General features: G+C 46.9%; 1 protein-coding gene across 1 annotated transcript in view; it reads left to right on the top strand.

The window, feature by feature from the left end:
• KCNQ1 (potassium voltage-gated channel subfamily Q member 1) overlaps positions 1-25223 on the top strand; it is a 348499-nt gene that overhangs the window by 140829 nt on the left and 182447 nt on the right. Inside the window, exon 11 of the mRNA XM_061202275.1 lies at positions 20665-20785. Coding sequence (XP_061058258.1) covers positions 20665-20785 — 121 coding nt within the window. The remainder of the gene's footprint in view (positions 1-20664; positions 20786-25223) is intronic.

Below are 25223 nucleotides of genomic sequence, written 5' to 3'. Positions count from 1 at the left end.
CTTGATACATGAAGTTCAGCTTGACTGGCTATAAAATCCTTGGTTTGTAGTACTTCCTTAAGTTTCTTGAAAATTCTGCTCCACTTTGTATATTGTTTTTGTTAAGTCTGTTGCCTTTGTTATTTCATCTTTTGCTTGGAGGCCCTAAGGATTTCTTCTCTATTTTTAAAGTCTAGTAGTTTTACCAGGAAGTTTCTCAGAGTTGATTGTTCCAGGTCAGTTTCCTTGGTACCCACGTGGGTCCTTTCAACGTGTTAGATTTTATTGTATTTATAGAATTTTTAACATATGCCTTTAAATATTATTTCTATTGTTTTTTTTTTCTTCTTCAGAGACTTGAGTTATACGCACATTGGACCCCCTTTGCCTATCTTCCACTTCAACCGTGGTCACTCTGATGCTATTTCTGTCTTTCTCTCATTTTAATTATCTTAGCTGTTTTCATGCTTTTCATCTATTTCTATCTTTAGTTCAGTCACCTCTTGTCATTTCTTATTTTTATTTATTTTTATCCATTTCTGTTTTTAAGTGATCTTATTACTGATTCAGGTATGTTTTCATATCCCAAATGTTGAGAATATTTAATTTGGTTGGGAATGTTATTTATAGTCTTCTTCAGCTTTATGGTTAGATTTTGGAGGAGACTTTTATAAGCAGAAAAGTTTTTATTCTCATTTTCTGATATTTTTTTTCTCACAGTAGTATTATATGAATGTAGTCTGCTTACTTATATTCCCATGTACTTAGTGGTCAGAGTTCCTAGTTCAAAAATGCCATCTTCTTTCAGGCTTGTCCTCTTTTAGGCAGTTGCATTTCCAGATATTGCTGTCCTGGGGTACGTGTGTGAGGTAACTTCCATGTCTTGCTTTTCTTTAATTCCTGCAGGAGTCTCTTTCACTTCCCGCTCTTATTTCCTTCTTTACCTTCATGGTCATGCCACTTCTCTATTTACCTGAGCCTCCCCAAGACATGATTCTCTGAGACTGCCACTTCTAACCAGTCACTTCAAAGCCCTTCCTTGTTGCTGTTGCTATGAACTGCCTATTTCTGTCCTGCATTCTCCATTTTGACACCTCATGCTGGACTTTGTTTTCCTGGGGGTAACTGTGTCTGTGCTTCTTTGAAGTCTTCCGTGGCCCCTATTTTTTTTTAATGAGGTGAAATCTACATAACATAATTAATCATTTTAAAGTCAAACAATTCAGTGGCATTTAGCACATAATCCAGGGTCGTAAAGATTTACCTCTGTGTTTTCTTCTAAGAAATGTGTGGTTTTAGCTCTTATATTTAGGTGGCTGATCCATTTTGAGATAATTTTTATATGGTATGGGGTATGTGTCCAACTTCATTCTTTTTCCTGTGTCCAGTTGTCCCAGCACCATTTGTTGAAGAGCCTGTTGCTTTACCATCAAATGGAATTGGTACCTTTTGTTGAATATCAGTTGACTATATATGAGGGTTTATTTCTAGGTTCTCTATTTTATTCCATTGGGCTAAATGTCTACCCTTATGCCAGTACCACATTATTTTGATTAATATAGCCCTGTGTATGTTTTGAAATTGGGAAGTGTGAGTCTTCTGAGTTTGTTCTTTTTCAATAATTTTTAAGCTATACTAGGCCCCTTACCCTCCATAAACATTTTAGGATCAATTTTTTCATTTCTGCAAAAAAGACCATTAGAATTTTGATAGGGATTGCATTCAGTCTGTGGATCACTGGATAACATTGCCATCTTAACAATATTAAGTCTTCCAATCCATGAACATAGGATGTTGCTCTATTTATTTAGGTCTTTAATTTCTATTAGTTTTGTAGTATTTGGCATAGAAGTCTTTCACCTCTTTGTTAAATTTATTCCTAGGTACTTTACTCTTCCTGATGCTAATGTAAATGGAATTGTTTAAAAATTTCCTTCTCGGATTGTTCATTGCTGGTGTATAGATACACCAATGATTTCTGTGTGTTGACCACATGTCCTGCAAGTGTTCTGAATTTGTTTATTAGTTCTAATAGGTTGGTTTTTTTTTTTTCTTTTGTGGATTCTTTGGGATTTTCTATGTAGGATCATATATCTGTGAATAAAAATAATTTTACTTCTTCCTTTCCAATTTGGATGCTTTTTATTTATTTTTTTGCCTAATTGCTATGGCTAAAACTTCTAATACACTGTTGAAAAGCAGTGGTAAAAATGGGCATCCTTTTGTTCCTGGTTTTAGGGGAAAAGTTTTTAGTCTTTTCACCATTATTATGTTAGTTACGGGTCTTTCGTAAATGCTCTTTATCATGTTGAGAAAGATCCCTTCTTTTCTTAATTTTGTGAGAATTTTTTTGTGTGTGAGAATTTTTATCTTGAAAGGTTGTTGGATTTTGTCAAATGCTTTTTCTGTGTCAACTGAGGTAATTCTATTACTCTGATGTATTACTTTGATTTTTCTTATGTTGAACCACCCTCCCATTCCTGAAATAAATCCCACTTACTCATGGTATATAATTCTTCTAATATGCTGCTGGATTTGGTTTACTAGTATTTTCCTCCAGGTTTTTTGTTTGTTTGTTTGTTTTTGCATCTATAAGGGATATTGGTATCTAGCTTTCTTGTGGTGTATTTGTGTGATTTTGGTATCAGAGTAATATTCATCTCATAGAATATGTTGCAGTGTTCCCTCCCTTCTGTTTTTCTGTTAGAGTTTGAGGGACTGGTGTTAATTCTTCTTTACATGTTTGGTATCATTCACCAGTGAAGCCCTCAGGTCCTAGACTTCTCTTCACTACGAGATCTTTGATTACTGAGTGATTCATACTTTTTACTTGTTATAAGTCTGTTCAGAATTTCTGTTTCTTCTTGAGTCAGTTTTGAAGTTCATGTGTTGCTAAGATTTTGTTCATTTCATCTTGGTTATCTAATTTTTTTGGAGTACAGTTGTTCATAGTATTCTCTTATAATTCTTTTTATTTCTGTAAGGTCAATTGTAATGTCCCCACTTTCGTTTATGTTTTGATTTGCATCGTCTCTTGTTTTTTCTTAGTCATTCTAGCTAAACATTTGTCAACTTTGTTGATCTTTTCAAAAATAACCAACTTTTTGTTTAGTTGACTCTTGTTTTTCTATTCATTTCTCCACTCTCACATTTATTATTTTCTTCTTTCTGCTAACTTTGGGTTTAGTTTACTTTTCTTTTTATAGTTCCTTAGGCTGTAAAGTTAGGTTATTGAAATTCTTTCTTCTTTCTGTATGTAGGAATTCATAGCTATATTTTTCTCCTTGAGCACTGCTTTCATTGCATCCCATAGGCTCTGGTATGTTGTGTTTTCATTTTTGTTCATCTCAAAATATTTTCTAATTTCCCTTGTGATGTCTTCTTTGACCCATTACTTTTTAACGAGTGTGTTGTTTAATTTTCACATATTTGTTAATTTTCTAGTTTTCCTTCTATTATTGATTTCTAGCCTCACTCCATTTTGGTTAGAGAAGATACTTGGTATGATTTTAATTTTTAAAATTTTACTGAGACTGCTTTGAAGCCTAACATGTGATCTATCCTGGAGAATATTCCATGTGCACTTGAGAAGAATGTATTCTGCTGTCATTGGGTGGAGTGTTCTACATAAGTTTGTTAGGTCTCCTTGGTTCATAGTGTTGTTCAAGTCTTCTATTTCTTTACTGATCTTCTGTCTGGTTGTTCTATCTATTATTGAGTGTTAGGTATTGACGTCTCCAGCTGTCATTGTAGAACTGTCTGTTTCTCCCTCCAGTTCAGTCAATGTTTGTTTCATGTACTTTGGGGCTCTGTTGTTTGATGTGTACATGTTTATAATTGTTACATCTTGATGAACTGACTTTCTTCCTCAGTACAAAAAGTCAACTCCTATACAGTTCCATCCCCCTCATGTTGTTATTGTCAGAAATTACACCTTTATACATTGTATTCCCAACAACATAGATGTATAGATATTGTTTTATGTATTTGTCTTTTAAGTCATGTAGGAAATAAAGAGGAATTATAAACTAAGGATATGATAATACTGGCTTCTATGCTTACCTATGTGGTTACCTTTTCTGGAATTCTTTACTTCTTTGTATGGGTTTGAGTTACTTTCTAGTGTCCTTTCATTTCAGCCTAAGGGACTCTCTTTACCACTTTTTGTAGGGCAAGTCAGCAAGCAAGGAACTCCCTTAGCATTTGTTTATCTCAGAACATATTAATTTCTCCTTCACTGTTGAAATAATTTTGCTAGATATAAAATTCTTAACTCGGGACTTCCCTGGTGGTCCAGTGGTTAAGACTTCGCCTTCCAATGCAGGGGGGTGCAGGTTCGATCCCTGGTCTGGGAGCTAAGAGCCCACATGCCTCATGGCCATAAAACCAAAACAGAAGCAGTATTGTAACAAATTCAGTAAAGACTTTAAAAATGGTCCACATAAAAAAAAAAATCATTAAAAAAAATTCTTAACTCAGTTTTTGATATTTGTTTTCCTCTTTAAGCACTTTAAAAATTTTATCCCATTCGCTTCTGGCCTCCACGCTTTCTAATGAGAAATCTGCTGTTAATCTTACTGACTACCCCTGTATGTGATGAGGCACTTCTCTCACTCCTTTCACAATTCTGTCGTTATCTTTCAACAGTTTGATTATGATTTGTTTCTTGGAGTTCACTGAGCTTCTTGGAGGTTTAGATTCATGTCTTCCATCGAATTTGAGAAGTTAGCTATTATTTCTTCAAATATTCTTCCTTCCCCTTCCTGTCTCACCTCTCCTTCTGGGATTCCCATTATGGATATGTTGTTATGCTTGATGATATGCCACAGGTCCCAGAGGGTCTGTTCATTTTTCCTTCCGCTCCTCACACTGGATAATATAGATTGACCTATCTTCAAGTTCCCTGATTTTTCTTCAGCTCAAATATGCTAATGAAACCCTCTAGTAAGTGTTTCACATCAATTGTTATACTTTTCCAGAATTTAATTCCTTTTTATAATTTCTCTCTTTATTGACATCGTCTATTCATTCATACATCATTCCTTTAGTTCTTTGTCTACAAGTTCCTTCAGTTCTTTGAACATATTTAAGAAAGTTGATTTAAACTCTTTACTAGTAGTAAGCTCAGTGTCTGTACTTCCTCAGAGATGGTTTCTGTTAATTTCTTCTGTGAATGAGCCATACTTTCTTGTTTCTTCACATATTTCATAATTTTTGGTTGAAAACTGGCTATTTCGGATATTATATATATAAGTCTAGACAGTAGATTCTTTCCCCTTCTCAGGATTTTTTTTTCTTGCTATGAGCTGTAACTGTTTAGGGACTTCTATTTTTTTGACATCTGTATTCTTTGCCATGTGTGGTTTCTAAAGCCACTGTTCCGCTTGTGTTCAGCTGGTGTTTTGACAGAGACTTCCTTGAGTGCCAGGAGTCAGAGAGAGGGAGAGGAAGGAAAAAAGTGAAAGAACTCTCCCAGCCTTTGCAGTTTAGCTGTGTGCTGGGGCAATCCTTCAAGATTTGGCCAGGCTGTTTACAACTCTGCCTCCGCCTTCACTTCCTGTTTGAGGTGGGCACAGAGATGAGTCAGAAGTGAAAGCTTAGTGTGTTCTCAGGACTTTTCTGAGCATGCATCCTGCCCTGGGCATGCTCTTGACTTTCTCAAGTTTTCAGTGTTACACAGGTGTCTTAGAATGGCCTGATTTCTCAAAGACACTCTTTCCCCAGCTTTTCCTCCCAGGCTTTCAGTGCTCTATTGTGTGCCTTAACTGTAATCTTTTCCCCAGGTGGCTGTGATTTGTTTGACTCCCTTACAGTGTTTTCAAGGAATGTCCACCATTTTCATTTGAGAGTTCCCTTGTAGAGGAAACAAGGGCAATCACCTTCAGGCAGCCTCCAGACAATACAGAACAGACACATTGTTTGAGCATAAGATCTGCTCTGCTCCCTTCAGAACCAGGGATCAGGGTCCCATACTGGGAATGTGGGCAGCCATCTTCAAGACTGCTAGTGAGTGGGGGACGGGGTGTTGCAAAGACAAGTAAAAATGCCACAGAGCTTTCCTATCATTTTTAAATTGCCTGTTTCACGGTTGGGTGTTCACTTGGGTGCTGTAAACCTTTGACTGCTTTCTAGAGCTCTGACAAAGTTGACTCTGACAGATTTTACTTCATTTCTCAACGTTTCTGTGAAGGGAAGGCTCCTCGGAGGTACCTACTCCTCCATTTTTGCTGAGGTCACTCGCTTTCCTAATGTGTCTGGACTGGGCATTTTAAGCCTCATCTCCTGACTTTTCATCTGGAGGCGTGCAGTGATGGGCAGGTGGCTATAGCGCTGTTGGACTTTGGTTCATTTCTCCATTCACAGGTAATTTGAAGGCCACAGTACTCTGTTTCCTAGTGCTGCTAAAGGCATGGGTCGTGTATGGTTTTATTTGCACTCCTTGTTGGTTTTATGCTTTGCGGGGGAGGACAAGTATGGAGATTTGAAACCAGACGGAAGGGGAGCGGCATGCCATTTTGTTCCCTAAACTGCCTGGAAACCTTTTAAAATTATGCCTTTTTCTTAGCGCCTATGTCTAAATCCATCAGCAGGCCTTGTCAACTTTCTGGACTTCGCCCGCTCCTTGCCTTCTCTGCAGCCGCCTCCCTGGTCAGAGCTGCTTCCACTTCTCTGCCTGGGTTGTTCCCCTCCCCTCCTCACCGATCTGCTCCCGCTCCTGCCTCCTCTCCTCCATTCTCCACACGGCAGCCCAAGGGAGTGCTTTAGAGTAGACCTTGCTGCTCTCCTACTGAAAGCGCGCCAGCAGCTTCCCGTCGCACGGTCGTGGGTCAGTTTCCCTGGATCCTGAGCCCACCCTGGGAATCCGTGTTGCAAGTCGCTTGTTGAGGGAGAGCTCTATGGTGGGCGGCTGGGACGCTGCGGAGAACACTCCTTAGAGTTGTTCCACCAGCTGCTCAAGGAGCTTAGGGTGTTTATCTCTCGCTGCCGAGAGCTGCCTCTCGGGGGGTTCGTTCTGCGTCACTTCTGGCCTGCCCTGTGTGTGGCTCAGCAGGCCCCCGAGGTCAGAGATAGCGCTCGGGAAAGCATCTGGCAGGATTGCATTAAGAAGCCTTTGGTGCTTATGGAACGTGAGTGCTGAGGGTACATGGGTGGGGCCCCTGTGCTGCCTGTGTGTCCTTGAGAACAGGGACCATGTGTTCCTTACCTCTGTGTCCCTGATGCCTGCCATACGGCAGGGTCTCCGAGATTTGCTAAGCCGTCGGACCCAGCTGGGGTCCCGGGTCTCCCACAGCCAGTTAACACCAGCCATGTGGCCCTCTGCTGTCTGCAGCCGGCTGCTTCCTCAGTAGGCACCGTCCTCGTTTCTCCATGTTTTTTCTGATTATTGGAAATTTCCTCATGTTTGGCCCACTAGGAGGCCAGCAGCATTGGAATGGGGACTCCGGGGCCACACCAGACAGAGGCCACCATGTCTCTTCCTGAAGTGGTGTTTGCGCAAACTCGGTGGGGGTGGTGTCATAGCTGAGAGTCCCCTGCAGGGCCCCTTGCCCTCTCCTTGCCTCCCGGTGCTCCTGCAGCCAGCAGGGACCGGGTGGGGGAGCCAGGCTGAGCTGATTATTTTTGACATCAGTTGTTAACATAATTTTGATGTTAAGCCTCCCCCCGCCCCCAGCTCTGGGGTGGCTCTGACTGTGTCCAGGCTCCGGCTTGGGGAGCCATGGGGAGCCTCTCAGCCCCGGATCTGGCCTGGCTGGGAGGCGGCCTGGGAAGGGACCTGTGTTTCTCAAGCCCGCGCCCTCAGGGCCTGGGGGTGGGGCCCAAGCAGATGTCTGGATTTGGTAGCCAGGGCCTGGAGCCGGATGCTGAGAACGAGGCCTGCAACTCATTTCCCCATTAAACATTCTGAGAACATCTGCACCGGTTTCCAAGGCTTCTCCCTCACTAATTGCTTTGATTATTGTGTGAAGTTAAGAACTGGCACATTTCCGCGGTGTTGTGATGAAGGTGAAAAGATCGCTCTTAATTAGATTAAAAACATTTTTTTCTTCCTCTGTAATTTTGCCTTGAAAATCAAGGCCATTTTTTTTTGTTTTCTTCATCCAAAGACCTCCAGAAACTTTCCTCCCCACCTCTCCAGAGGTTTCTTGGGAATGTCCTGTGAGCTCAACTCTTGGAGAAGACAGTGCTTAACCCAGATTCCATTGTATATTAACGTTTCCCGGGGCTGCTCTTGCTGCCGGGAACCGTCCCCTGGAACTGTGTCTTAGGAAACCTGGACGGTGACTTCCCGGAGCGTGGAGACCCCAGAGGGTCGACCGAGTTGTGTGGGTGGCTGCGTGGCTCCCCTTCCGTTTCCTGTGCTCACTCGGGGTTGACCCTGTCCTGGCTCTGTTGCTGCTGTCCTCCTCAGCGCCCCCGCTCTTTGGACCCCACCCTTGGTCCCGCAGAACCATTTCCTTTCCCTCTCAGATTTGTGTGTGCCGAGGCCTGTGAGCCCTGTGGTGAGGGGCAGCGCTGGGGGCAAGGGTCCTCGGTGCCCTCATCTCTGGGAGTGTAGAAAGCCCAGTGTCCTCCCCAGGGTTGGTCAGGATTCCCCAGGTCACCTTTGACTCTGTCCACATCACCGTCGTGCTCATGTCCAATCCACGCTGCATGCCCTTGACTGGATGTGAGATCCAGCACGTTCCACAGTTTGCTTTCAACAACCTTACAGCAGCATCACAGCAGCAGAGAGCCGGCCTCCAGCTTTAGGGAGCCACTTTCTGAGAGCTCCCTGGGCCGTTACAGAGGTAGCTTCTCCCCACCAGCTTTTGTCTTGTACCCCCCAAGGCACCGTGCGGGACGTGCGAGTAACTCAGCTCTTGTGTAACTTTGACTCCTCAGACCCATCCCCTTGGGCTCATGCCTCACCCCCAAGTTTGTCACACACATTCTTGAAGATTCTCTTGGTAACAAATGATGGAACCCCAACTCAATCTAGCTGAAGCACAAAAGGGACATTTTTTGGCTCACACAACTGGACCCAGCTGTTTCAGACACAGCTGGACCCCGGGGCTGGGGTGATCTCGTTTGCTTGCTCTCACTCTCCCCCTTCTGTGCTCTCCGCCCACCCGCCTTGTTCCCTCTTCTTCTCCCCCTCCCTCTCCCCATTGCCCCCTGGGATGGCTGTGTCCTCAGGCAGCCACTTTCTGAAGGGGGCAAGATGGCCACCAGCTTAGCAAACCCAGCAGAAAGAGGCCATCTCTTTCCCCATCATATTTGCCAGAATCTGGGGCCAGGCTCTCATTGGCCCCAACGGAGGTATCAGCCATCCTCAGACCTGCCTTTGTGCCTCTGAAGGCCAAGGCCTGGGCCACAGGCCCTCTCTGGGGATGGCCAGTGAGTACCTGAATCCTGCAGCCTTGGGAGTAGGGAAAGAGCAGCCCCCCAAGGATGATTCGAGAAGCTGTTCCCAGAAGCCAGGCCTAGCTGCTGGACAGGCAAAAACAACAGGTGTCCACTCAAGCAAGGTATTTTCCTAAGCGGAACTGGGTGCCAGCTGTGAATATGCATTTTCACTCCACTCTTTGCCCCGTTCCTGGCAGCTGTTGTGGGAATGGCTTTTACACTTTCTGTCCGTGTCCCTTACTTCTCGCCTCTGAGTGGAGACACAGGTGGCGACGCGGCAGTGCTGGCTCGTGGTCTGTGAGCCGGGCATGGGCAGCTGGCACAGACCTGGGGCCGAGGCTCAGCAATGTCACGCAGGGTCTGGCTGCAGCTGTCCGGATGCCCTGGGGAGGGGGTTCTCGTTCACAGTGCAGGATCTGCAGGGCTTTGGCAAATCCGCCAAGAGGGGGTGGATTTGGGGGGTGGGGGCGAGGCGGGTGGGTGGGAAGGGGCTTTGACTTGGGAAGGACAGGGGCAGCTTCTGTTCATCCCTGTGGAGAGAGCTGGCTTGGGGAACACGCCTGTGCCAGGCCCCGGAGGGATACGGGGGAGGTGGAAGGCGAGGTCCCCGTGCCAAGGAACTTGCACAGACCTGCGGTCCAGGCACACATAAGCCCTGCACCAAGCCAGAGGAGGGGACAATCTAGAGCCTTGGAAAGCTTTGTGAAGGACTTGGGTTACACCTGGGAGATTAGGCAGGCTTTTAATCAGTCACCAGCGGGAGGGCTAGGTGAAGACCCAGACACCAGAGGGACTCTCCTGGGGGCAGAGGGCAGTGGGGATGGGCTGGGGCCTTACAGCAAGTTTGACTTGGTGCTGAAGTCCTGGCCTAGTCTGTGTGACCCAGAGCATGAGTTTTAGCCTTTTTAACCTGTTTGCTTGTCTAGAAATGGGAATCAAAGCTGCCATCCCACAGAGTTGCTGTGACAATGAAATGAGGTCATGACTGAAGCAGAAAATGGGGAAATGGGAATTCCCTTCATGCATCTTGTGGAAGCCAAGTGCGTCCCAGTGTTGGGGATAAGCTGGACTTGCTGGGAAAGTGAGGGACTCGAACAGGCAGGGGGCGGGGGCTGGACGGAAAGTCAAAAGAAGTGAGACCAGGTGCTCCTGGGCACAGAAGGTTTTGGGGACGTTTGTGGTAGGAGAGGGCGCTGTTCAGGCACGTGGGCAGTTCCAGGCCAGGTGGAAGGACAGAGGATGCTCCGACATACTCTGATGTCACTCCAGGACGAGATGCGCAGGACCGTGGGATGGGGCAAGGCACAGATATGGGAGACTTCCACAAAACATTGTTTCCTGACTTGAGAAAGTATCATCCGAGATAGAACACAATAAGGAAGGAAATGAAAATCATCCAGTCTCCTCACCTAAAGACAAACAGTTAATATTTTGATCAATTTCCTTCCAGTCTTTTTTCTGTGCCCATATTTTCAAATCACCCTATTAAGCAGGGCCACTGGCTGGAAGGAAAAATGCTGCGCTGTTTGGTTCCTGTTCTCTGGAGAGAGGGTGAGACTTGGCAGCCGGTGTCGCCAGCTGTGGTAGTCGCCACGCCAGAGGCTGCGTTCGCCATCCCAGACCTCCCATTTTCCTAGAAAACAAAATTGTTTTGTTCTGCCCTGAAAACTTAGGCCCAGATTCTGGCCTTGACAAGGCAAAGGCAGCCAAGGAATTAAAGCATTGACAACTGGGATTGTCTTATGAAAGTGTGACTTCATTGTCGCCAGGATGCAGTGCTCTTTTTCCCAAGGTCTGGCACTCCAGATGGCTCACCTAGCGTAGCTCCGGTGCCCTCCTCGGGGCCTGGGTGTCCAGATGAGTTGCCCTGATGAGTCCACCATGGGCTCCGCCCGCTCTGCAGTTGCGAGGCCAGGGCTGTGGGTTTTTTCACATCTTTGTAAAACACCCATCTCAGTCTCCTTGAAGTTGGGGATGACAAGCCAGGTCTCTTGGGACACAGCACTTAGCACAGAGCTTTGCCTGAAGGGGCAGCGTGCCACTGTGTCCGCCAAGGATTCACATCTACCCCCCAGCCCCTGCCACACTCCCTGTACCTTCTTGCAGGGCCCTGACCAGGCTGCGACTGCAGGTGGGTAACGGGGAGGGTCTGCAGCCTTGATTGCTGCCTGCCCGCGGTGGGGGAGGCATACCCCACAGTCTCTGACACAGAAGCTGGGCAAAGCAGTGCCATTCCTGTTGACTTGGAAAAACCAACCTGTGGAGCCCCTCTCTTTGCCCCTTGCTGCGGGGACCCTCTGTGCTGTTCTCAGGATTAAACCAAACATCACACATTCTTTTCTGGCAGGTGCAGGCCCCACCCGCTCCCAGCAGCCAACTGATGTGCACGCTTTAATTTCCTAAAACACCAGGGCTGGGCCTTTGTCAGGGGTCAGGTGGCTCACCCTTGGCCCTGGGGCTTTGGAGATGGCACTTGTCATCTCGGATGTTTGGAAAGCAGTCCCACTTTCCAGCCACTGCTCTGCTGTTCCTTCCTTCTGTATACAAGTGATGCAGACGTAGAAATATGTATTTGTGCTCGTTTTTCCTTTCCTTTTTTTTTTTGAAAGAACATTTGAATCCTGGATGAAGTTCTAGCTCTGTCACTTGACGACTGAATAATATAACCCAGGGTACTTGAATCTCAGCCCCGAATCTCTAAAATGGGGGCTGTAAATGTTCCCGCCAGGTCCCAGACCTGAGAGCCTTTGAATGCACACGCATTCTTCAAGACTTACCCGTCACTTTCCTGTGCTCTCCGAGAATGTCACGGGCAAGCAGCCCTTCACTCGGAGCCCTTCTCCAGGGTGTGACTAAGTAATGTCTGTGCGGTTTCCTGCTGGAAGTCTGCCCTCGCCCCCATGGGCTGTGAGCTCCCTGAGTTTATTTACATCTCTCTGATTGCTAGTCAGGCACAACACCTTTCCACATGTTCATCGGCCATTTGGATTCCTCTTTTGCGATGTGCTTGTTTGTCTGTTGCCCCGTTTTTCATTAAGTTGCTAACATTTGTCTTGTTGATATGTAGGAATTCTTTATATTTTGTGGGTACTCTTCTTCTGTGGTTGTCTTTTTACTCTTAAATGTGTTGTTTGATGATTAGGACTCAGTTTTAATGTAGTTGAATTAATCAGTCTTTTCCTTTATGGTCACTGCTTACATTTTAGAAAATCCTTCCAAACCCTGAGGTCATGAATCTATTCTTTTAGATTCAGTCAGAAAGTCTTTATAGTTTTACTTCTCTTCATTAGTCTTCAATTGCCTGGAATGCCAAGAATGAAATGTTGATGTATGGTGTGAGGTAAGGGTCCAAGTCAACCTTCTTCCCATGTGGACGGCCAGCTATCCCTGAATATCCTCTTCCCACTATGTGCAGGCCACCTCTTATACACAGCAAGCATCCAGATGTGTGGGGGCTATTTCTGGACAGTCAACCCTGTCCCCTTGGGCTGTTTGTCTCTTTCTGCATTAGCACCAGACCACCTTAATGACTACTACTTTGTAAGAGGTACCGATGTCTGGTAGAGCAAGTTCTCCTACCTTGTTGCTGTTCAAGAATTTTGTTGATTCTTGGCTTTTTGCACTTCCAGAGCAATTTTAGAATCAGCTTGCCAAGGTTCCAACACAGAAACCGTGGGATTTTTATTAAGATTTGGGGAGAATCTTTTCATTACTGAGTCTTCTAGTCAATGGAACAAAAGCATATTTCTCCATTATTTATGTCTTCTTGAATGTTGCTCGTTAAGGTTTTATAATTTCTCCTTAGAGTTCTTGTATGTCCTTAATTACATATTAAAATTTTTTGTACTACTGTATACAGGCCTTTTTTTTTTTTTTTTTTGCTTTTTATTTTTACAGAAGAGACAAAAATAGTACAGCTTTTTTTGCACTCTCACCAGCTTCCCCTAATGTTAGCATCTTATATAACCATGGTACAGTTATCAAAACTAAGAAATTAACATTCAACAGCACTAGTAGTTAAGCTACAGTTTAGTTAATTTAGCTGGATTTTCCCAGTTTAACTACTAATGTCCTTTTTCTGCCCCAGGATCCATCATTACATTTAGTCAGGTCTGCTTAGTCTCCTCTGATCCGTGAAGGCAAATCTTGGTCCCTCCTTGTTCCTCATGACCTTGACACTTTTGAGGAATACTAGTCAGGCGTCAATGTCCCTCGGTTTGGGTTTGTCACTATTTTCTCAGGATTAGACTGGTGTTATGGGTTTGGGGGGAAGAATGCCACAGAAGTGATGTGCTTTTCTCATTGCACCGTATCAGGGTACATGACATCAACATGGTTTGTCACTGGTAGTGTTAACGTTGACCCACTTGGTTAAGGTGGTGTCAGCCAGCCTTATTTAGTATTTTTCCCTTTCCACAGTCTAGTCATGAGAAGGGGGTCACCAAGTCCTGCCCACACCCAAGGGGAGGGGAGTTATGCTCTACCTCCTGCATGAGAGAATATCAAAGCGTTGGTGAACATATGTTAAAACCACCACAGCAATGAATAAATATTTGAGAGGAGATACTTTGAAGTTTCTCCTTAAAGTTTCACCTACTAATTTTAGCATTCATCCCTGGATCTTGCCTGTAGCAAATATCACCGTGGCGTTCTAATGGTGGTTTTTTTCCCTCAGTCTTTCTACATTTATTATCTGCAATTCTTCTGTAAGGAAGATTTATCCCTCTCTTCCAATTATCTGTTAATTTATATCAGTATGGACTCAGGAATATTTATTTTTTTGAGCTATAATCTAATACTATTATTTTGTATATATTTTTTTTTTCTTTTCCTGTTGAAGTCTTTTTTTTTTTAACATCTTCTTTGGAGTATAATAGCTTCACAGTGGTGTGTTAGGTTCTGCTGTAATAACAAAGTGAATCAGCTATACATACACATATATCCCCATATCCCCTCCCTCTTGCGTCTCCCTCCCACACTCCCTATCCCACCCCTCCAGGTGGACACAAAGCACCAAGCTGATCTCCCTGTGCCATGAGGCTGCTTCCCACTAGCTATCTATTTTACATTTGGTAGTGTATATATGTCCATGCCACTCTCTCACTGCGTCCCAGCTTACCCTTCCCCCTCCCCATGTCCTCAAGTCCATTCTCTACGTCTGTGTCTTTATTCCTGTCCTGCTCCTAGGTTCTTCAGAACCTTTTTTTTTTTTTTTTAGATTCCATATATATGTGTTAGCATACAGTATTTGTTTTTCTCTTTCTGACTTACTTCACTCTGTATGACAGTCTCTGGGTCCATCCACCTCACTACAAATAGCTCAATTTCGTTTCTTTTTACGGCTGTGTAATATTCCATTGTATATATGTGCCACATCTTCTTTATCCATTCATCTGTCGATGGACACTTAGGTTGCTTCCATGCCCTGGCTATTATAAATCGAGCTGCAATGAATATTGTGGTACATGACTCTTTTTGAATTATGGTTTTCTCAGGGTATATGCCCAGTAGTGGGATTGCTGGGTCATATGGTGGTTCTGTTTTTAGATTTTTAAGGAACCTCCATACTGTTCTCCATAGTGGCTGTATCAATTTACATTCCCACCACCAGTGCAAGAGGGTTCCCTTTTTTCCACACCCTCTCCAGAATTTATCATTTGTAGATTATTTGATGATGGCCATTCTGACTGGTGTGAGGTGATACCTCATTGTAGTTGTGATTTGTATTTCTCTAATGATTAGTGATGTTGAGCATCCTTTCATGTGTTTGTTGGCAATCTGTATGTCTTCTTTGGGGAAATGTCTGTTTAGGTCTTCTGCTCATTTATGGATTGGATTGTTTGTTTTTTTGATATTGTGCTGCATGAGCGGCTTGTATATTTTGGAGATTAATTCTTTGTCAGTTGCTTTGTTTGCAAATATTTTCTCCCATTCTGAGGGTTGTCTTTTCGTCTTGTTTATGGTTTCCTTTGCTGTGCAAAAGCTTTTAAGTTTCATTAGGTCCCATTTATTTTTGTTTTTATTTCCATTTCTCCAGGAGGTGGGTCAAAAAGGATCTTCCTGTGATTTATGTCATAGAGTGTTCTGCCTATGTTTTCCTCTAAGAGTTTTATAGTGTCTGGCCTTACATTTAGGTCTTTAATTCACTTTGAGTTTACTTTTGTGTATGGTGTTAGGGAGTGTTCTAATTTCATTCTTTTACATGTAGCTGTCCAGTTTTCCCAGCACCACTTAGTGAAGAGGCTGTCTTTTCTCCATTGTATATTCTTGCCTCCTTTATCAAAAACAAGGTGACCATAGGTGCATGGGTTTATCTCTGGGCTTTCTATCCTGTTCCATTGATCTGTATTTCTGTTTTTGTGCCAGTACCATACTGTCTTGATTACTGTAGCTTTGTAGTATAGTCTGAAGTCAGGGAGCCTGATTCCTCCAGCTCCGTGTTTCTTTCTCAAGATTGCTTTGGCTATTCGGGGTCTTTTGTGTTTCCATACAAATTGTGAGATATTTCATTCTAGTTCTGTGGAAAATGCCATTGGTAGTTTGATAGGGATTGCATTGAATCTGTAGATTGCTTTGGGTAGTATAGTCATTTTCACAATGTTGATTCTTCCAATCCAAGAACATGGTATATCTCTCCATCTGTTTGTATCATCCTTAATTTCTTTCATCGTCTTATAGTTTTCTGCATACAGGTCTTTTGTCTCCTTAGGTAGGTTTATTCCTAGGTATTTTATTCTTTTTGTTGCAGTGGTAAATGGGAGTGTTTCCTTAATTTCTGTTTCAGATTTTTCATCATTAGTGTATAGGAATGCAAGAGATTTCTGTGCATTAATTTTGTATCCTGCTACTTGACCAGATTCATTGATTAGGTCTAGTAGTTTTCTGGTAGCATCTTTAGGATTCTCTATGTATAGTATCATGTCATCTGCAAACAGTGACAGTTTTACTTCTTTTCTGATTTGGATTCCTTTTATTTCCTTTTCTTCTCTGATTACTGTGGCTAAAACTTCCAAAACTATGTTGAATAATAGTGGTGAGAGTGGGCAACCTTGTCTTGTTCCTGATCTTAGTGGAAATGGTTTCAGTTTTTCACCATTGAGAACGATGTTGGCTGTGGGTTTGTCATATATGGCCCTTATTATGTTGAGGTAAGTTCCCTCTGTGCCTACTTTCTGCAGGGTTTTTATCATAAATGGGTGTTGAATTTTGTCGAAAGCTTTCTCAGCATCGATTGAGATGATCATATGGTTTTTCTCCTTCCGTTTGTTAATATGGTGTATCACATTGATTGATTTGCGTATATTGAAGAATCCTTGCATTCCTGGGATAAACCCCACTTGATCATGGTGTATGATCCTTTTAATGTGCTGTTGGATTCTGTTTGCTAGTATTTTATTGAGGATTTTTGCATCTATGTTCACCAGTGATACTGGCCTGTAGTTTTCTTTTTTTGTGACTTCTTTGTCTGGTTTTGGTATTAGAGTGCTGGTGGCCTCGTAGAATGAGTTTGGGAGTGTTCCTCCCTCTGCTATATTTTGGAAGTGTTTGAGAAGGATGGGTGTTAGCTCTTCTCTAAATGTTTGATATGATTCTGTATAATATTTTTAATATTATTTATTTTGTTGCTCAAATTGTTCTAGCTTTGGTCACTGGATTGAGAGTTCTTTTGGGTTAGTTCCTTTGTCCGTTTGACATGCCCTCATCCTTTTCATTTATTTATTTTTGAGCATTTTTTTCCTTCCTAACACTAGACAATACTTCAGGCTTATCTTACCACTGCCCTAGCCCTAGAATCACCATTCTATCGGAGAGCCCTGGTTCCTTTTACTGGAGAATGGGATTTAGAAACCAGGATCTGGGCACTAGGTGCTCATTGCTCCACAGTTGGTCACTGCTTCTAGGGCCTCTCAGTGGACAGAGCTAGGAAATATATGTATGTAAATAACCCAAGTGTACACGTATATCTGTATTTATTTGTGTCTATGTTAAACTAAATGTAAGTTCATACTGATATTTCTGACCACAGGGTTCGTTCACCACCCTCCAACTCTTGTTACTTTTTTTCTGACATTGAGAATCCTGGCTCCCATTATCTAGAATTATTTACTTATTTAACTCAAGTGTACCTGTAGTACCCCTATGAGAAACAAACTTACCAACTAGAATACTGTGTTTATGACAGTTTTTTTTTTTTTTTTTTTTTTTACTTTAAACATATCCAATCAAAAGATTGTTTCCCAAGACTTCATAGGCCAGCTCCTTCTTCCCCTCTCCTTTTAGTGCTATGTTATGTATTCGTAATACAGAATTCACTCGTGACAGTCTGCTTTCCATCCTGGATCCTCCAACAGCCTTATTTTGGCGGGGAGGGGGGGTTGCATATAGTAAAATTTACTCTTGGAGATGTACAGTTCTATGGGTTTTGACAAATGCCTGGAGTCATGTACCTACCACCACAACATCATACAGAGAAGTTCCATAGCCCTAAAAATTCCATTGTGCAACTCTTTTGAAGTCAAGTACTCCCCCTCCTCTAAACACTAGCAGCCATTGATCTGTTTTATGTCCCTGTAGTTTTGCCTTTTCCAGAATGTCATATAAATGGAATCATATAATATGTAGCCTTTTGCATCTGGCTTCTTTCACTGCTTAGCAAAATGCATTCACGATTCATCTATGTTGTTGCATGCATGAACCATTAGTTCATTTCTTTGATTGCTGGATGGAATTCCATTGTATGGATGTACCACAGTTTATCCATTCACCTACTGAAGTGCATCTTAGTTGTTTCCAGGTTTTGGCAGCTGTAAGCGAAATTGCTATACACATTTATGTACAGGTTTTTCTGAATGTAAATTTTCAGTTCACCTGGGTAAAAAACTGGGACAGGGACGAATGGGTCACAAGATAAATGTATGTTTAACTTTATGAGAAACCGCCAAACCCTCTTCCAACATGGCTGCACCATTTTGCATTCCCACCAGCAACATGTAAAAGTTCTAGTTGCTCTGCATCTTCATGAGCATATGGTATTGTCAGGCTTCGATTTCTCTTTTCTTTTCTTAATGTAAAGTGAAAAGTAAGGCTCTAACCTTATTCTTTGCCAAATATCCAAAACTGACACCGTTTAAAAATTTTAGTCATTCTAACATGGGTATAATGGTAGCTCATTGTGGATTTAATTTGCATTTCCTTAACAACTACTGGTATTGATTGAATTGAGCATCTTTTCATGAGCTTATTAGTAATCCATTTTTAAAACTGGGTTGTTAGCTTTCTTGTCAAGTTGCCACAGTTCCTTATATATTCTGGATAAAAGTCCTTGACCAGAGAAGTGACATGTAAACATTTTCTCCAAGTCTATGACTTGTCTTTTCATTCCCTTAGCAGTGTCTTTTACAGAGCAAATGCTTTTAATTTTGATAAAGTCCAGTTTTTTCATTTTTTTTCTGCTCACAGACTGAGCTTTTGGTATCATACTTCAACACTCATTGCCAAATCCAGAGAGTTTCTCCTATGTCTTCTTGAAGAGATTTTATAGTTTGTGTTTCATTTTAGTTTTTTCAGTGAGACTGCATACAATACCTTTACATTTTCATTTTCTGATTGTTGATGATCTCCTACAATGTGAGGTGTAAGTGCTAAATGTATTAAAATTTACACACACTCATACATTTATATTTAGGAGATGGTTGTACTACTTTGGGGTGGGGAATCCTTTCTTTTTCAAAAAGCAAAAGATAGGTGTCGCTTCAAAATCATAAAAAATTTTCTGTGACAAAACAACCATAATTAAGGTAAAAACACCAAAGATAGACTGGGGAAGATACTTGTGCCTCATATGCAAAAGGTTAATTATCTCTAGCATAGAAAAAAATTTCCTACAAATTGACGAACAGAAGTGAGCAAAGGATATGAACAGATAATTCCACAAGAGGAAAACCAAATAGCCTCCGAGCCACAATGGGCATCCAGCATAGAAGGAAAAACACCATGCCCGTCTTCATCTACATTTGACGGGCCCAGCAAAGGCTGCCAAAGGCCGGTGCGGGCATGGATGTGGAGAAGGTGGCATGCACACACACTACTGCTGGAGCCTAACTGATACGACTTCTTGGGAAAACAATCCAGCAACACCTATTAAACTTACCAAGGAAGCACCCTCTCACCTGCCTCAATATGTCAGGTTTTCATAAAGATGGATGGTGCATCATTGTCTTAAAGTAGTGGCTTAAAGCTAACGGAACCGAATGTGTCACACATGGAATGGTTGAGTTAATTGTGGTAGATCTAAGCTACAGACTGTTACGCAACTACTAAAATAAGACTTAGATCCACGTCTAAATACCTGTAGAAAAATGAGATGGGCACGTTGCAGAGTGACAGGAACAGAGCCGTCACGTGTGTATAAATGCAAGTCCCACCAGGTGTCAGCTGCTCTGATGCGCAGAGAGGGATGAGCGAGGAATCTAGTTGGTGGTTAACGCTGATGACCTCGGGGGAGGAAGGCCTTCACGAATCTTTGAGTTGTCCCTTTTTACAAGTAATTCGTTATTTTACAATAAAAACTTTAAATGGAAAAATAAAGAAGGTCCAGATTGAAAATCAGGGGACCGGTAATTATTCTTAGTCAGCCCTGAGCACTAGCATCCGATCACTGCGGGTGGGCCCAGGAATCTGAATGCTAACACCAGCCGTCGGGGTGGTTCCGGTGCCTCCCTCAGGGTGCGGGTGGTGGATGCAAGGGGCCAGGAGCTCTGTGGCTGCCCCTTCCTCCCCGGCTTGCGACTCTCTGTGAGCAGGAGTCCTACCGCCCTGGGTCTTCACTGATGCATCGAGAGCCGTCCAGCCACATGACAGTGACAGCATGGTGATGAGAGTCAGTGTCTTACCAGACCTGTGCTTGTCAGCTGTGTTCTATTCTTGACCTGAACGTCTGGTGTGAACCTGGGGAGAGGCCCAGACACCTGAGCTCAGCCCAGGCACAGTCCTCACTCTGAGGAGGTGTCATCGGCTCTCAATTGCTCCTTGACCATTGTGGCCTCAGGCACGTGGGGGCCATCATGACCCACCCCGCCAGTCCTCTGTGCTGAGGCTTCATACACCATCTCCACTCCTCACCCAGCCCTGCGAGTAGATATCTTACCCGTTTGTGGGAAGGCTCCAGGGGCACAGGTCTGCCCCATAGCCAGGGTAGCAGGTTGGGGTGAGCATCTCAGCTCTGAGCAACCCTGGGCCCCCTCTGCCATCAAGCCTTCCATGGAAGCCTAACGTGCTGTCCCGCATCTTTCCCCACAGTGAAAAAGAGCCCCACGCTGCTGGAAGTGAGCACGGCCCATTTCATGAGAACCAACAGCTTTGCCGAGGACCTGGACCTGGAAGGGGAGACTCTGCTGGCGCCCATCACCCACGTGTCGCAGTGAGTGTCCGCTCACCCAGGGGTGATGAGCTAGAAGGGCGCGGGGCTCAGTGCTGGACCAGGGCTCAGGTCTACTCACCCAGTGCCCACCACTCGCTGCCTGCCCTCAGCAACCTGGGGCCACCGACCACCAGGGGCTGGCCTCGGTGCCCGGGCACCAGGCGGGGAGGAGAGCAAGGGCATTTCCCGCCGAGTCTGGGAACATGATCCTCTTGTTTTGACTTATGGAAAACCAGACTGATCATTTTCCACTTGTTTTCGTGCTTTGAGCGTCTGAGAAGATTGTTTTTCTCTCCCCTAGCCCCCTCCCCTGCCCCCCAAAAAAGAGACGACTTTGTTTTTCGCATTTCCCCGGTGGAACCCTGGCCAAAGCCACGGGGCAGATGCCGACTGCTGTCTGCCAGTTGCCGCTGCTGTCCTCAGGGGCTCCTTCAGGTGGAGGAAATGGCTGATTTTCCACGCCTTCCAGTTGGCCTGCCCCCGAGGCACAGCTGGCCTGGGAAGCATGCCCGACCTCCCCCACCATCGCGGTATCGCCAGGCCAGTCCCTGGGGCCCGGCCATGGTGTGATTCCCCTCTGACGTGACTCAGTGCTCCCGGCTAGGGCACCCAGTGGTGACAGCCTGTGGCGGGGTCAGTGGGACACTCAGGCCCATTCTGGCCACTGCCCCACTGGGGATTCCCCTAGAGAAGTCAGAATTTCTGTGTTGGGATGTGTGAGCGGCGCTCTCAGCCCTTCTGACAGTCACTTGCTGGCCTTCTTTCCTTCTCTCTGCGGAGTCACTGAAGCGTGTTTCGGCTCTCCGGACTCTCTAAGGGTCTTGAGGTTGTCCTGAACCATGTGCATCTCTCTGGAAGTGAGGCCCCAGGCTGGCTGCCTTTGCTGCCGGCCAGGTGTGGCCTTTGCCTTGCAGATGACTGAGGAATCGGGACCCGAACTGCAGGGCCTCCTGGCTGCTCTGTAATCAGAGGACTGACAGAGTCGGGGAGCCAGAGTGAGAGGAGGGTAGGACTGTCTCAAGGTGGTACCATGATCAGACAGGATGGCCTACCGTCCTTCCAGGCCCCCAGGCTCACAGGGAGGTTGACAGCGCCCCATCGATAGCAGGGTGTGCACAGAAAGCATTCCCAGGCTCGGTGGGAGCCACCCAGGTCACTGTGAAGCAGGGTTATTCGTCCTCGTGGACCCGGCACCGGAGCAAGCTTCCAGGCCACCCCTGGGAATGTGGCTCTGACCTCCGGGCCCATCCTGGAGAGGACCTGATAGGCTCACTTGATAAATGGGCAAGGGCAGAGGCTTGCGCAGTGGCGGGTGGTGGGTGCCAGGTGGGATGGGCAGGTGCAGGTCAGCGTCCCAAGGCAGAATGCCAGCTTACCACTCTGGCTGAGGCCTGTACCGAATCTGGGGCCCAGAGGACCCCAAAGTGGTAAAAGTTGCAGGCTTGTGGCTGGGGTCTGCAACACAGGTGGCAGTGCTGCTGAGAGCGAGGACGGCCAGGAGCCTGCTGGGAACCGTGACCCTCACGCGGGCGGATACTACCCAGGCCTCACTGGGCCGCTCAGCCTGCCCCTTCCTGGACTCCTGGCCGCTCTCCTCCTGTCAGAGCTCACTCTCCTTCCTTCTCTCCGCTGTGGCCTGGCCCCCAGAACGCACACACAAGGAGTTGCCCCCCGGGTGGGCGGACAGGGCCATCACCCACCATCCATCCAGCGGGGCGGTCAGTCTTCACCAGCTCCCCGGGCCCTGCAAGGCCCCTGCAGAGAGGCCCAGGGTGAGGGTGGTGAGACTGGGGACCGAGGTGGCCCAAAGCCAAGCTCACAGCTGCCTTGCACAGTCCCCGCTTTTGAAGCGAGGTCCATGTGTGTTGGCATCTGCGTGCACCAAGTTTCCCAAGGCTAGAGGCCGCCCACCTGCCCAGGGAGCCCCAGGAGGGAACTCAAGCCAGTGTAGCTGCATCGTCAGAGGAGCCCGGCTATTTCTTGTCTTCCCTCCTCCAAGACGGAGGCCCCAAGCTCTCTGCTTCCTGTGGGCCTGGGGCATCACCAACCAGAGAGCCTGTGGTGGGCCTTCTCGGTCCAGCAGTCCCATGGCATGGCCCGCTGGTTGTAGCAGGAGTGGTCACCTCCAGCGCTGGTTGGGCCTAGGCAGTCCTCACCCAGTAGAGTCCTCGCCCCAGAACCTGTGACGGCCTTTCCCAGTACAGACCCTGGAGATGAGCCAGCTGGGAAGGTGGGAAGGAGCCTAGGCGGGGTGCTAGGATGAGGGGTCTGCAGTGAAGGCTGGGAGTGAAAAGACTGAGGCTGTAGTCGAAAGGCCACCTCCAGGCACTGTGGTCTGGTCAAGGCAGAGTCGAGGTTGAGACAGCAAGGGATCTGCATGCCCATGTCCTCAGTAGTCAGAGCACTGCTCCGGGGAGCCCAGGCGGGGAAGGGGGGATGCAGGCGCAGTGAAGGAGATGGTGGGGCCTCAGACCTAGGCGCCCCCAGGGCTACAGGCTGGGTAGAGGCCCCACCCCACCATGGCTGGGGAAGGAGGTGGCACCGACGGGCACCACGTTTACTTAGGGCTGTGACTGCCGGCAGGGCAGGGCGGGGAGGAGGATGGCCAGGCCTCGGTGCCCATGCTGGGGCCACATTCCTTTGCCTCCCGCACGGCCCGCCTGGTGATTGATGCCCCTAATTAAACTCGGCTCCAGCCGCTCGGGGACCCGTCTCGGCTCCTGCGGGCAGCTCAGCCCCACGGACTGCATGCGGGGAAGAGAGGGGCGCACGCCCTGGTGTGTGTAAGGGACGGGGGGTGTGCGCGGGGGTCTCACAGCGGGCAGAGTGGGTGGGAGGCAGTTACTGAAAAACAGATCCATTTTTCTTCAGCATTTTACTGATGTTAAATGTATTACCATGTTGGGCCAGTTCCAGGATTCAAATTAAAAGCATAAATAAAGACACATTTTGTTTCCATCTCAAGCTCTCCCCGCCCGCCGGGCCCCAGGGAGGTGAGGTCACTGCAGCCTTGATTACGGGAAGGTCCCTGGGGCTGGGCGAAGCTCCTCTTTCCGGGGCCTGTTGGCCATCGGTGGAGCGAGGGGTCAGGGGACTGGGGGTCAGCAAGCCAGCCTAGTGCAACCGAGGGGGTTGCCAGCGAGCAGGGCCCAGGGTGCAGTGGGCTGGGGAGACACAGTAGCTTTGGGCACTCCAGCCCCACAGGCAAGCCCCTGGGCAGCTCCAGGGCCCTCATACGAATCTGGGTGGCCAGGCCAGAGTCTCACCCACACCTTTCAGGCAGATAGTCTTCCAGGTCCAGCAGGGCCAGAAGGCAGCTCGTCTGCATTTGTGGCCCCCCCAGTCTTGCCACAGGGCTTCCAAGGAGCAAGTGTGAGGCAGGAGACAAGGCATCTGGGGGGGTGGGGCGTAGCGGAGCCCTGCTCCCCAGGAGGAACTGGGGTGAGCTCCTAGGCTCCTAACCACTGAGGGGAGGGCCACGCGTGTGCATCCCTGTGCCTTGCACACGCTCTGCCGTTTGGGACAGCCCTGGCACGCCTCTGCAGCCATGGGATTCCTACTCATCTTTCCAAGGTCCTCTCAAGTCGTCCTCCTCTCAAGGAGGCCCAGGACGTCCACAGGCCAGGCAGCCGCGTCCTCCTCCAGCCCTTGAGGCCCTCTGTACCAGCTCCCTGAGCCCTAGTATGGGGCCTGGGACTCTTTTTTGGGTACCTGTCTCCCAGGATCCTCGGCTCCTGGGGAGCAGGCAATGTGTGGCTCCCCTGGGCCTCTCCCTATCTGGCACCCCCTCAAGCCCCAGGCTGGAGGGAGCTCCAGGACTATGGCTCCCACCCCAAGGCAGACAGGGGCCCCCAGCCAGCACCTCCCGAGGAGGAGATGAAGCAAGGGCTGTGGGCGCCTCAGCATGGGTGCTGGCATGCAGGGCCAGGGGCGGCTGGGTCAGAACTGGCCTCAGCCTCAGGGTCTGTGGCTCTGAGCTCCAGGGCTGTGTGTGGGCGTGGCCTGGGTACCCTTTCTCTCAGCGGCCTTGGGAGACTGCGGCCATTCCTGTGAAGTCCTCCCCACAGCTGCAGAGTCAGCCAGGACTGGCCTGGCATCCACATCTGCCCCACTGGTTGCATGTGGACCCCCAAGACAGGTGGTCCAAGTGGCCGGACCCTCTGTGAGCACTGCAGCCTGTGGTTCCCCTGAAGGGTCCCTCCAGGAGAGCTGGTCCCCGGCCCCTCCATCTCTTTCGTCATGGCATCTCGGATGGGCGAGATTCGGCTCTTTTTAACTAGCCACCACTCTGTCCTGCTCTGCAGGGGGAAGAGTTCGGTTGGCACCCTGTACACCAAGACAGGCACAGGGAAGGCCAGGGGCCTTCTAGGAAGGGAAGGCAGAGGGAAGGCCAGGCCAAGGCTGGGGCGCTACAGGTCACCCACCAGGTGACCACGAG

Source organism: Eubalaena glacialis, chromosome 10, assembly GCF_028564815.1.
Source record: "Eubalaena glacialis isolate mEubGla1 chromosome 10, mEubGla1.1.hap2.+ XY, whole genome shotgun sequence".
NCBI lineage: Eukaryota > Metazoa > Chordata > Mammalia > Artiodactyla > Balaenidae > Eubalaena > Eubalaena glacialis.
This window is presented reverse-complemented; position numbering and strand designations above follow the sequence as displayed.